General features: G+C 34.5%; 2 protein-coding genes across 2 annotated transcripts; one reads left to right on the top strand and one right to left on the bottom strand.

Annotated features, from left to right (window-relative positions):
• The first annotated feature begins 2,377 nt into the window (after positions 1 to 2,377).
• Positions 2,378 to 4,589, top strand: CWINV2 (cell wall invertase 2). Its single transcript, XM_078966550.1, has 5 exons — positions 2,378 to 2,481; positions 2,599 to 3,461; positions 3,573 to 3,731; positions 3,829 to 4,085; positions 4,209 to 4,589. Exons 2-5 carry the CDS (start codon positions 2,604 to 2,606, stop codon positions 4,480 to 4,482), a joined length of 1,548 nt encoding a protein of 515 aa, XP_078822676.1. The 5' UTR covers positions 2,378 to 2,481; positions 2,599 to 2,603; the 3' UTR covers positions 4,483 to 4,589.
• A 7,518-nt stretch (positions 4,590 to 12,107) lies between these two features.
• On the bottom strand, positions 12,108 to 13,528 carry LOC145008556 (ubiquitin-ribosomal protein eL40 fusion protein-like). The gene is made up of 5 exons (XM_078967151.1): positions 13,348 to 13,528; positions 13,174 to 13,260; positions 12,582 to 12,684; positions 12,410 to 12,476; positions 12,108 to 12,290 (listed from the first exon to the last, which is right to left on the bottom strand). The coding sequence occupies exons 1-5, from the start codon at positions 13,511 to 13,513 to the stop codon at positions 12,264 to 12,266; spliced, it is 450 nt and encodes a 149-aa protein (XP_078823277.1). The 5' UTR covers positions 13,514 to 13,528; the 3' UTR covers positions 12,108 to 12,263.
• Between the last annotated feature and the right edge of the window lie 262 nt (positions 13,529 to 13,790).

The following is a 13,790-nucleotide window of genomic DNA, read 5'->3' as shown; positions in this document are numbered from 1 at the left end:
ACTGTAAACCTAATAATAGTTTGAACGGTCAAGATTAATTTATAGACTCTCCCCACATATCACTTAATTATATTTATTATTGTGGTTTTAGAAAAGTTGATTTTAAATTTTGTATCTTGAAAAGTCTTTAGGGGATTCGTATAGATAAGTCAAAGGAATTAAAGGGCAGCATTGTATTACATGATTTACATCCCTTCAAAATCAAAGGTATTTTACCCTTATAACGGATATTATGGTATTACTTTAATACATAAATTTATGATTTGGATCCATAATTGAAAATGGCTTTATATATTTACGTTAATCATACATATACTGCATTAATTAATTGTAGGATCGATGTAAATCTAAAATCATTTCAAAATTATATTTTAGATTTAAAAATGAGAAACGGCCTCGTTAATGATTCCCGGCGGAAATATTATAAAATATCCGATTTATATATATTTAACCTTATCCTAACGTGGTTTGCCAACCTCTCTCTATAAATACCCCTTGAACTACCTTCACTCTCATATCTCTCTCTCTCTCTCTCTCTCTCTCAAAAATACACACGTTTTGGTGTGTGTTTTCTTTAAATATGATGGCGAGGATTTTGAATAGATTGATTTTGCTATTTGCATTTACAGTGTGTTTATTTCCATTGTTCAATGATCATATCAATGGAGGAGGAGTTATGGCTTTCCACAAGGTTTATATGAATTACCAAACTTTGAATGCGATCAACGTCAAACAAATTTACAGAACTGGATACCACTTTCAACCTAAGCAAAACTGGATTAACGGTACATCTTCTTCTTTTTCATCTTTTATTATTTTTCTTATACAACGCAAAGTAAAAAAGTAATAATAATAACTACTTATTGACAGAATTGTTCACAATTGTTTATATTTTTTTAAATATAAATCAGACTTTCCAAACAGATGGGATCAATTGGTTGCCAGTCTGCTTATTTTTGCAGTGTTTTATTGTCGAATGTTACCCTGGGATAATATATAGTCAAATGGTATCTCTTAATTAAGTGTATGTAGGTATTGGAAGAAATTAAGTTTTGCGGGCGCCAACCATTTGCGAAATTTATCGTTATATTTAATTTAATATAAAAATAATAAATAATAAATAAGTATTATGGAAAAGTTTTTTAAGAAATAAATTGAACTGCAATTTTAAAAATATATACTATATATCCCGTCGGTGTCCCCTACCAATCAGAGGTAAATAAAAATGTCCATATATATAAAGGTGTTAATTTCCAATGTTTGAATTCAAGACTTGTCTAGCTAATACTATTCACCTCTTACCATTAATATAATTATGGATCGAGATTAAATGACAAGTAATACCATATATATGAACAATTGTATTATTAACTATTATTAATATTAATTATTAATTGTTAATGTTAATTTATTATTAATCGTGTAATCATGCTTCTATTATAAAAAATACAAGTCAATTTTTGACCCATGCAAACACGCTAGTGCATGTGCTTCAAAACTTCAGAGCTGATATATATATATATATATATATATATATATATATATATATATATATATATATATATATATATATATATATATATATATATATATATATATAAAGAATCTTGTAACTAAATAATCATAGTTAATATTATGTGATTTCGTGGGAGTCTTTTCTCTCCCAACCCAATGTCACATTAGTTTTTCTTTTTTATTTTTTTTTTGTTTTTTTTCAACCCACAACATACGAAAACTTTATTTTTTTGTGTTTTAAAACTTGTATATTAGTTGTTTTGTATTTTTTTTTTAATTGAATGGGTTGAGAAAGATAGGATTTCAGTGTTGTAGGTTCGGAAAGATGAAGAAAAAAAAAGAGACAGAAATTGATGTGATAGTGGGTTAAGTTGGTTGTGAGTGAATGTATTTGTATCACAACTATTTTATAGCTTTTACGATTGAAAATATACATTGCTTTGTATTCAATAATTTCTATATAAGTCTAAACTTACCTACTTTCACTAATTTTAGACATCAACTTGGGCTCCATCTCAAACAAAAGCTCAATATAATTATTCTTGATATATTAGTTTGAAAGGTCAATAAAATGATCCTATGGAAAATTATGAAATATGGGTTAGAATCTGAGATGCTAAGAGCACTTTTTATAGTATGATATGCCTCATGACTTTGTGGAAAATTGTAGTGATGGTCACCATGTCCTATTTCAACACGTGAAGTTATCAAAATACATGAGCTCTTTTCATATTGGCAATTAATTACCTAATTTCCCCTTACATCAACATTACATCACTTAATTTTGAAAATTAAGTTAAATAAACTAGAAGATGTCTATTCTTTTGTTACGATTTGCAGCTAAGTTTTTGTTTTTATTAAAAATTAGGTTACTATATCTATGTCAAATATTCTTATCACTGATTGTGTTTTTTCCTTCTCATGCATGATGCGATGGACACAAATAAACCAACGTAGACCCAAATGGTGAGTTTAAGTTCTTAATATTCTTTATCAAAAGTAACCTATATATTAGAAACTAAAAACATGTATTCTTTTGATATAATAACATAAATTGATACTTAATTTTGTATCCTTTCTCAGCACCCATGTATTACAAGGGATACTATCATCTTTTCTACCAATATAACCCGAAAGGCGCTGTATGGGGCAACATCGTATGGGCCCACTCCGTATCAAAAGACATGATCAACTGGATCCCACTCGATCCAGCAATCGTACCATCGAAACCTTTTGACAAATACGGATGTTGGTCCGGATCGGCCACAATCCTACCCGGAAACAAACCCGTGATTTTGTACACAGGAATTATCGATAAAAAGCCAGCACCAGGTTATCAAGTCCAAAACTACGCCATTCCTGCAAACTATTCAGACCCGTTTCTCCGTGACTGGATCAAACCAGATGATAATCCGATAGTAAAACCCACTTATGAAAACGTCTCATCTTTTCGTGACCCTACAACTGCTTGGTTCAACAATGGTCATTGGAAAATGATTGTAGGTAGCAAACACAAGCATCGAGGGATTGCTTATTTGTATAGGAGTCGGGATTTTGTTAAGTGGACCAAGGCAAAACACACGCTCCATGACAAACCGGGTACGGGTATGTGGGAGTGTCCGGATTTTTTCCCGGTATCATCATATGGTCAAGCCGGGTTGGATACCTCAGTGTTGAAGGCTGGTGTTAAACATGTGTTTAAGGTTAGCCTTGACATGACTAGGTTTGAGTATTACACGATTGGTACATATGACAAGATTAAGGATAAATATTACCCGGATAACACTTCTATTGATGGTTGGGCCGGGTTAAGATATGATTATGGTAATTTTTATGCATCAAAGACATTCTTTGACCCGGTTCAAAACCGGAGGATTTTGTGGGGTTGGGCTAATGAGTCGAGTACGAGTTACGAAGATGTTGCAAAGGGGTGGGCAGGAATTCAGGTAATAAAATTGCTCATATTTATGACTTGAATATATAGATAATAGAATGTTAATCTTGTATTATTATTAATATTAAAATAAACTTAAGACGTTGGAATTTATATTGTGTAGTTGATTCCACGTATGGTATGGCTGGACCCTAGAGGAAAGCAATTGCTACAATGGCCAATTCATGAATTGGAAACACTTCGAGGTGACAACGTGCACTTAAGTGATGTGAAGCTTAACAAGGGTGACGTTGTTGAAGTCAAAGGAATTACTCCTGCTCAGGTTTGTACTTTATGCATTAGCTGTAGTACGTTTATATGATTATATCAACAGTTGCTAGATATGAATCATTTATGAGTTTTGATATGATTTGATACAGGCGGATGTGGACGTGATGTTTTCGTTTTCAAGCTTGGATGAAGCTGAGACTTTTGATCCGGAATGGTCGAAATTACCCTCGGAAAATCTTGCTTTGGAGATATGTGGGATCACGGGTACTAAACAAGGAGGGTTAGGGCCTTTTGGGCTTTTAACGTTGGCTTCAAACAAGCTTGAAGAATATACTCCTGTATTTTTTAGGGTTTTCAAGACTCTTGATAACACATATAAAGTTCTCATGTGTTCTGATGCTACACCGTAATCCCTCTCTCTCTCTCTCTCTCTCTCTCTCTCTCTCTCTCTCTCTCTCTCTCTCTCTCTCTCTCTCTCTCTCTCTCATTTTCTTAATATTGACTTTTATGTTATTTATGATGTTCACAGTTCCTCCTTAAACAAGAATGAGTACAAGCCATCATTTGCAGGCTTTGTGGATGTTGATTTAAGTGCAAAGAAGCTTTCAATTAGAAGCTTGATCGATCACTCAGTTGTTGAAAGCTTTGGTGAGGGTGGAAAAACTGTCATCACATCGAGGGTTTATCCGACAATAGCAGTGGCCAAAGATGCACATTTGTTTTTATTTAATAACGGTACGGAAACCGTCACTGTCAAGAGTGTGGATGCTTGGTCTATGAAGAGTCCTAAATTCATGAATTAGATTAGAGAGTTTAGTTAGGAGAGTAATTAATTTATGTTGCAACTTTATTTGTGGTTAGTTTCGCTTGTTAATTCTTAAGGAACTTAATTCTATTTTATTTGTGTTTAGTTAATTTTCTTTATGAGATGTTATTCCCTTGATTTTGTTTGGTTGATGCTAACATATCAACGATTCGACATGTTATAAGATAATCGGTAAAATTTGAAATATGACTCCACTGCAAGGAAAATATATGTTCTCTCTAGAAGTAAGGAAAAATGTCAATGTAGCCCCACTAACTTACAAGTTTTGGTTTAAAAGATCCTTTATTTTATTTTTTGGTTTTAGAAGAGTATAAACTAACATTTAACCGGATAATTAGGCCATTTTTTATAAAGTGAAGGGGTCATCCGGTGACCCCAATCCCAATCAGCATTATTTCTTGGACATGTCATTAAAAGAATCATTAAACTAAATCATATGTCACGTGTTAGTGTATCGATAAATGACACCAATCCTTCCTCTCCAAGTAATTTTCGTCTTTAATCGGGTTTCATCTACCAATATCTCCTTTTTCTTCTACTGTTCATCCGAAAATCAAATCTGGATTTTTTCTATGGCCATCTACCTGAAGATAGATCTTCATTTTGATGGTTTGTTTACGAGGTATCCAGTGATCAGTTACTCAGATGGAGTGGAGCAAAGGTTTGAGGATGTTGATTTTGCTCAAAAACGAATTTCTAGTGTTCATTCAGAGATTCGCAAACGAGACATGTGTTGATGTGTACTTTTGCATGCCTGATATTGAGTTCCCTGAAGGGCTGAGGATAATAGCAACTGAGAAAGACTACCAGGAGTTTATCGAAGTAGGGTATGATTCTGGTTGTGTAATTTCTTTGCACATGGATCATGTTGGTGTTCATGTTCATCAATGGATTGTTGATGAGATGGCTGAAGTATGCACCCCCGAGGACAAGTTTTCTGGTGTAGGTGAAGTAGTAGAAGAGTTGCATGTTGAGACAGAAGGAGGCATTGACCTAGATGAAGTACAAGTGCTAGGTGATTTGAACGATAACACTGAAGATGGAGATTGCATCCTCATGAACAAGACCTTGAATGATGTATTTTTGAACAAGCTCTACCCCAAGGAGCAGCCAACTCCAGACACTCCACCTCAAGAGGATCCATCTCATGAAGATCCAGTTGATCAGATGGATGAACACGACCCAATTCATGAGGAGGTAACAGCTTTTAATGAAAATGTTCTTTGGAAAAAACAAAAACCTGTGTTAGGAATGAGATTTGAAAATCCTAAACAATTAAAACATATGTTGTGTAATTATGTTGTCACTAAAGATATCAATTGTGCTACAAAAAAAATTATAGTAGGAGGCTATTAGTTAAATGTTGTTCAGGGCAAAGCAAGTTTAGATTGTGGGTTTCATGGATGAGTGAGGAAAAATCTTTTCACATTAAGTCTCTTATAGATAACCATAATTGTGCTAGAAATTTTAAAATTTGGTTAATTGTAAGCTATGCATGGATTGGTAGCCATTTCACATCCAAATTTTTACAAAAACAAAAAAATGAGTTTTAGGCTACTAAAGGAAGAAGTAAAAGAAAATTTTGGAATTGATGTGAGTATGGGACAGTGTAGAAGAGCAAAGAAATATGCAATTGAACTTATTAAAGGTAAACTGGTTGAGCATTTTGCCAAGCTTTGGTCATATGGTGAAAAGATAAGAAGATCCAATCCATGATCAACTATCAAATTGGATGTCAACAGTATGCCTGATAGGAAGACATATTTTAGTAAGTTTTACATATGCTTTGAGGGGCTGAAACAAGGTTGGAAAGGAAGTTGTAGAAGAGTAATCAACCTGGATGGTTGTTTCTTAATGGGATTATGTAGTGGAGAATTGATATGTGTCGTAGGAAGAGATGCTAATAATCATATTTTCCCAATAGCATGGGCAGTTGTGTGTGTGGAAAATAAAGAAAATTGGAAATGGTTTCTGGAGAATCTTCAAGATGATCTAGAAGTTGATGATGGTAGTGGTATCACCCTGATGTCAGATCAACATAAGGTAAATCACTTATTATACTTCATATTTCTTGTTAATAAATTTCCATTTTCTTAACATATGAATTTAAATTGTATAGGGGCTATTGGAGGCTGTGAAGGAAATAATGCCTAATGTTGAACACAGACAGTGTGCAAAGCATATTGTTGTCAACTTTAGGAAAAGGTTCAGTTGTGTGCATTATGAGAGGATGTTTTGGAAAGCTTGCAAAGCATCAACTGAACCTTTATTCAATGCAACAATGAAGGAAATACAAGTACTAAATCCTACAGCATTTGACTATCTTATGGAAAAGAACCCAAAATCATGGTGTAGAGCTTTCTTTAGAGAGGGGCGGATGTGTGATGTAGTTGAAGATGGATTATCTGAAAGCTTCAACAATTTCATTAGAGATGCAAGGAAAAAACCAATAATCACAATGTTAGAAGAAATTAGGTTGTATGTTATGGAGAGGCAATTCAATCTTACCATCAAAGGTTGTTCATGGCCTAATTATAAACCATGCCCAGCCATTACAATCCTATTGAATCAGTTGAAAAGAGCTCAAAGGTTTTTTCTTTTCTATTAATACTTTATTTAGTTTTTCCACTATACACGCTAACTTTTATACCATTGCATCAGGTATTGACAGGTTTTACCTACTGGTTTAAACCAGTTTGAAACAAGGAATTTGGCAGAGTCTTACGTTGTGGATGTATATAAGAAGACTTGTTCATGTAGAGTGTGGCAACTAAATGAGTATGGATGTGTGCATTTAGTTGCAACCATCTCATACCTTAACAATGATGTTGGTAATTATGTGGATCCAATGTACTATGGAGCAATTTATAAGAACACCTACAAGTATCCTATGCGTGGGATGAATGGTAGCAACATGTGGCCACCTACTGAATTCATTCCACCCTTGCCACCATTGAAAAGAAAAATGCCAGGTAGACCTAAAGTTAATAGAAGAAAGGATTCAAGTGAGAGGGGTGCTATACATATTGTGTCAAAGGTTGGGAAAAAGATTATGTGTAGTGTATGCAAACAAGCAGGACATAACAAGGTTACATGTTCTAAATCGGAAAAGCCAACAAAACTAAAGGTAAGGAAAAGGAAGAGATCAGATGTTATTGATAAGGAGGGAAGCAGTGCTAAGAAGGCAAAAGGTATGACAGATGAGGAAGGAGGGAGGGGTAATAAGGGCATTAATGGAAAATTTGGGGAAGGAAGCAGTGGTAAGAAGGCAAATGATGTTATAGATGATAAAGGGGGGAGGGGTAATAAGGGCAATAATGGAAAAGTTAGGGAAGGAAGCGGTGGTAAGAAGGAAAATGATGTTATAGATGATAAAGGGGGAGGGTAAAAAGGGAAGTAATGGTAATGTTGAGGAAAGAAGCAATGGTAGGAAGACAAAGGATGGTAAAGATGATATAGGAGGGAGGGGTAAAAAGGTAATCGTCAAGACAAGAAAGAAGTCGAAAAGAATTTTGAAGAAAAAACTTGGTACACGGGTTGAGGGTAAAAATGGGGAAGGCCACACTATTGACAAGCCAATGGAACTAGAATAGGTTAAGTGTGGTCAATGTCGTTATGTGGTCAATGTGTTTATGACAACTGATTTCGGGTTAAGTGTTTTAATTATATGTTTTGTACTCACTTTGGTCATGCTAAACAATGTTGGATTAAGTGTTTCAATTTTATGTTATGTACTCATTGTGGTGTTATGTAGTCACTTTGGTTATGCTAAACAATGTTGGATTAAGTGTTTATAGATTTTAAGTTATGTACTATTTTTGTTTAATTTTAATCTAATATAAATTACTATGTTATGAACTCACTGTGGTGTTATGTATACAAAAGGTTTCAATGTCCTTATGATGGTGTGTTGTGTTTATGGACGTGCATGGTATTGGGGTCCATTATTTACATTAGTGTTGGATATATATGGTCCCATTTATTCTAGGTGAACATGGCATTAGTGTCTATTATTGACATTAGTGATTGAAAGTCATTACAAGGATAATGTAAATAACCATAACAATTTCCCTGACAATGACATAAAAAACTGCTACATACGAATTACAACTTGTACACAATTATGCCAAAGAAAATAATCCAACTTAGAACTAAAGACATCTTCAGTTTCCAAATCTTTGATTCAAGCTTCTTTTTTGACCTAGCCAATCCTGCAATCATAACTACTTCAGCACTCATATTCTTAGTGTTTGCTTCTTCTACCCAACAAATAAAACAATTACGAGGTCCCTAACAAAATCAATTTAGAAGTTAGAAGTGTAGAATGCAAAGATAAAAAAAAAAAAAAAATTAGGGCTACAGTGACCTGATAAATAAAGTCAAACAAACCTTAGTGGGGCAAGCATAGAATGGTCTTCCCGGGTTTGATTGAGTGGAAGACATTCTGTTTATGGCCAAACATCCACATGAGCATTTCACCATTTTTGCTTCGTTATTTCCGAGATACTTCAAAATGCAAACAAGAACATGTACAAAGAAATGGGATGTACAGCCGAGTAAAGGAGGTAAAGTACTTATAAAGAGCAAATGACGAAAATACCCCAGCCAAGTAAGGAAGTAAGTTCTTAAAAATTGTAAATTCCAAAAATACCCCTTGACGAAATTACCCCAATGTTTGACCTCATTAACATCTATCACAGTTGGTGTACCAACAACAATTAAATTTCATTAATTAAGCCAACCAAGTGTCCAAATCGTTAGTCTTAATCAAGAACATTGATCCCAACAAATCAAAACGCATTCAAGGTCTTTACATTTCATCAAGATAATATCAAAATGTTTGTTACATGTTCCCAGGACTTCAAAAAACATCCGTAAACAACCACCACTAGATTACCACAAACATCATACACGATTACCACAAACACAAATGAATACACACAATCCTAATAACATATATTACAATAAAAACCTTAAACATAATAGACGATTACGAAGAACACTAGATTATCATACCACTACTATTCACCTCCTTGAGAATCACTTGCTGACTATCAAGTGGATGATGAAAATCATTAGAAGGAGCATCACCACGACAAGACCCACAACCAACAACGCAATAGCTTTAATCTGCTTCTCAACCTTCTCGAACCTTTGCTGCATGTTCAGGACATCAACCCTGGAATGAAGGTAATCGCGAACCATCTCCTCCTTCATGCGCTCCACCTCACCTTTTTGCTCGGCTATTTTATCACCACAGTCGCAGAAAATCGTGTGCAAATCGTTCAAGTATAGCCCGTCTCTTGAGCTAATCGAGTTGTTGGAGTTTATAGGCTCCATGGAAGACAGTGAAAGGGAACACAAGTATTCTATTTTCGTTTGTCGGGTTGTGTTTGGCCGGAAATGGTAACAAAGTCTTAGGGTTTTGTCCAAGAGACCATCCATTTATATAGTATGAGACCACCTAACCCTTAGTGCCCAAGTAAGTGAACTCGGTTGTGAGTCGATGACGTGTAAACCGACTCGTCTGAGTTGACTCAGTAGCTTACTTGGATGATGACATGGAAAGCAAACTGGTTGAATTGGGTCAAAATTCCAAATTTTAGCCGGTTAAATGTTAGTTTATGCCATTCTAAAGCCAAAAAATAAAATAAGGGATCTTTTAAACCAAAACTTGTAAGTTAGTAGGGCTACAGTGACATTTTCCCCTAAAAGTAATTATGTTAGTCATTGACTCATTGTAGGTTCCAGTTGTAACGACGTGTTGTCATTGTGGAGTGATGTTGAAAGCATATAAATATTTCGATAACAAAGATATTTAAAGAGTGAATTACACTAGTGTGTGTGTTTGTGTTTATGTGATTTAGGAATATGTGATATTTGTATAGAAACCCTACGTCGAAACATAGTAAATATGGAAAATAAAATATTAATTAAAAATAAAAGAGTATTTTGGATAAATAATCTAAATAGAAGTTGTAGTAATCAAAAAAGAGAGATTGTGTAGAACACCTAAATCTGACTTTATGAGAGGAAGTTATGATTTTCTAAAGTTTCGGCGTAACGATATATGGCTTGAAAACCGAAATTGAAATCGGTCGAGTTTTAGGAAAAACAACCTACACGAGAGTTAAAGATCTTTTTAATACCTATCCGTCGATATAAAAACAGCCGAGAACGGATATCGTATGGTGAAAGTTATGATTTTATACGGACTTTAAGAGTCTAAGCCTATTAAAAATATAGCTTTAAAAATAAAGTTAAAATTAGCCGACGACGTCTAAATAAAAGATGTAGATACCGTCGACAGCTACATGTGGATATAAAGACCATCAAAAATGGAGCTCGTATGGCGAATATATGTTTTTTTTTAAAAATTAGAAATTTCCACGAGCAGCTACGCACACCGACCAAAGGCGTAACTTGCTCTGACACACCACCCTAATCGTGACACGTGCCACCAAGTTGTAGTAATACAAAAAATATTTTGCATATATGTAGAACACCTAAATCTGATTTTATGAGAGGAAGTTATAATTTTTCGAAGTTTCGACATAGCAGTTTACGGTTCGGAAACCGTAATTGAAATCGGTCATTTGTTAGAAAAAACAATTTAAAGGAGAGTTGAAGATCTCTTCAATATCTATCCGTCGATATAAAGACAACCGAGAACGGATATCGTATGGGAAAAATTTTGATTTTAAACAAAAGATGTAGATACCGTCGATAGCTACACGAGGATATAAAAACCGTCAAAAATGGAGCTCGGTCGGAGAAAATATGATTTTTTTTAAGAAATTAGAAATTTCCACTAGTAGCTACACGCATGAACCAAAGGCGCAACTCACTCTGACACACCACCCTAATCGTGACACGTGTCACCATACAAAAGCGGCCATGTCGCCCGGACGACCACATGCGTTGTACGCTCAGATGAAACGCATGGTTCACGGCCACTTTTCACCCTTATATATAGTTTCGACTTTAATTCGTTTTCTACACACTTTCCCTTGAAATCGATCTAGAAATTTCTCAAAACCCTTAGCCCCCTTTAATCCCTAGTTCCCAGTTACTTTAGCAAGACCCTGCAGTGTCAAATAGCCAGAAAATTGAAGCTCTCGGGTCAGACTTATGCCCAAGTAATCCCCGGTTCTCACTAGATTACTATGTAAGTTAAGTTACACTTATATTATTTGAAATGTAACTTTTAATTATAGTAATATTCATTATTATGAAAATGGTTTGTCGATAATTCCAAATCATTATACTAATTGATTTACACATGGAAGTGATGTCTATATTGGATTTGGACTTAAAAAAGTGTTTAAAGTAGGATTTCCAAATAATATAGTTTGTATACCAAACAAACTCTATCAGTGATATGATCCTATCTAGTTATTTCTTACTTGATAGATCTTGATATAAACATTAAAATTATCCAGAAATCCAGACTATCATTACAACGCCGGTTAACAAAATAAATTTAAAAAACATGTTTGAAGCACCCTTGATGCTTTTCTCAATCCCTGCTTCAACTACTTGTACAGTACAAGCAAAAATGGGACTAACAACCAGAGGATGAACACTCTCAAGCTTAAAGAATATTAAAAAAGTGAAGGACATAAATTTCAAACTGCTTCTTTGAATTCGAAAAACAACCCATCATGTTTACTTTATATTGTTTACAACGCTTAATGAAAGTTAAAGGCATCCTACTAGAATTAACCAAAATGTTCTTCTTCCAACACATACAAAAGTCTACTTAATCTTCTTCTTTGGCCTTAGCTGCAACCACACCAAAAAAAAAGAGAGAGAATATACATTGTCCAATCAACATCCATAAAATGCATCACATTAAAGCATTTTAACAAAAGAAATTTTTTTAAGGGATTCTTAATTAATACCTGGTTGCTGTGGCCACACTTCTTCTTCCTGCAGTTCACAGCCCTTGGGTGCAGGCGAGCATAACACCTAACAGGAAACCATTAAGCCCATACATTGTGATCAGTAATTTTTATAACACCATGTAAAATGGTTATAGATTTCTTAAGAACAATGAAAAGAAGAACAACTCACTTGCGACAAATAGTTTTGTCTTGATTGTATTTCCTAGCCAATGCCATCAAAGAGGGCTCAATGATACCTCCTCTTAGCCTCAACACCAAATGAAGAGTAGACTCTGTACAAGAATTTCAAGATTGCATTTTAAATGTGGTATTATTTAATGATTTTGTAATAGCGCTTATGCAATTCTAGTATTGTCTATATAAACAATGCTAGCAATGAAAATACTATGAGAATTCGATAGGCAACTCTTGGCGATGAAACTAATGAGTTAGTGAGCATCCAATTTTAACACCTAAGCTCAAGGAAATCAATATCAACAAAAATGATCTATTACTGGTATCAAATGAACTCATCATCGGCTAAATTTGAACAATTACATTAAAATATAGAGAATTTTGGTAGTTGGCAAAATGATTTCAAGCAATAACTGTAACTGTAATTCCGATAAATGCAATACCACAGTGTTATTTTTAATAGGATTTAACTAAGAGGAACAAATACCATGTTTCTAAACAGTCATTCTGTTATACGTTATCAAGTAAGGCCTAATTCATCAAATCGACATAGAGTGTTAACTTCAATGAACATAAAAGAGTAAAACCTTTCTGGATGTTGTAATCAGCAAGAGTTCGGCCATCTTCAAGTTGCTTTCCGGCAAAGATCAACCTCTGCTGATCCGGTGGAATACCTACGATACAAAATCATTCAACCGCGCTTTGTTTATAGAGGATCTCAATCCTCAAGTTCAAATTAAATATATCGGCAAGCACCATACCTTCCTTGTCCTGAATCTTTGCCTTTACATTGTCAATAGTGTCACTGCTCTCAACCTCAAGGGTGATGGTTTTCCCGGTTAGGGTTTTCACGAAGATCTGCATTTTCTCTCTCTCTCGGCGGCGACGCTGATGAAGATTAGAGCACGTGATGGACTTTATATTCATGGTTCGCGATTAGGGTACTGAGTTGGGTTATTCTAGGCCCACTGGTCTTTTTTTTTAATCCATATTTTTTTTTTCTCAAATAATTGGTTAGATTTTAAGCACTCTATAATTTCTTGAGTAAATTACACAAATAGTCCCTATGGTTTGGGGTAATTTACGAGTTTGGTCCCTAACTTATTTTTTTAACTCGGAAAGTTCTTATTGTTTGTTTTTATTACGCACTTGGTCCCTACTGTTTGTTTTTATTACGCGCTTGGTCCCTATCTTACCTAAAAAA

The sequence above is a fragment of the Lactuca saligna genome, chromosome 8 (genome assembly GCF_052625555.1).
Source record: "Lactuca saligna cultivar CGN05327 chromosome 8, ASM5262555v1, whole genome shotgun sequence".
In the NCBI taxonomy this organism is placed as follows: Eukaryota; Viridiplantae; Streptophyta; class Magnoliopsida; order Asterales; family Asteraceae; genus Lactuca; species Lactuca saligna.
This window is presented reverse-complemented; position numbering and strand designations above follow the sequence as displayed.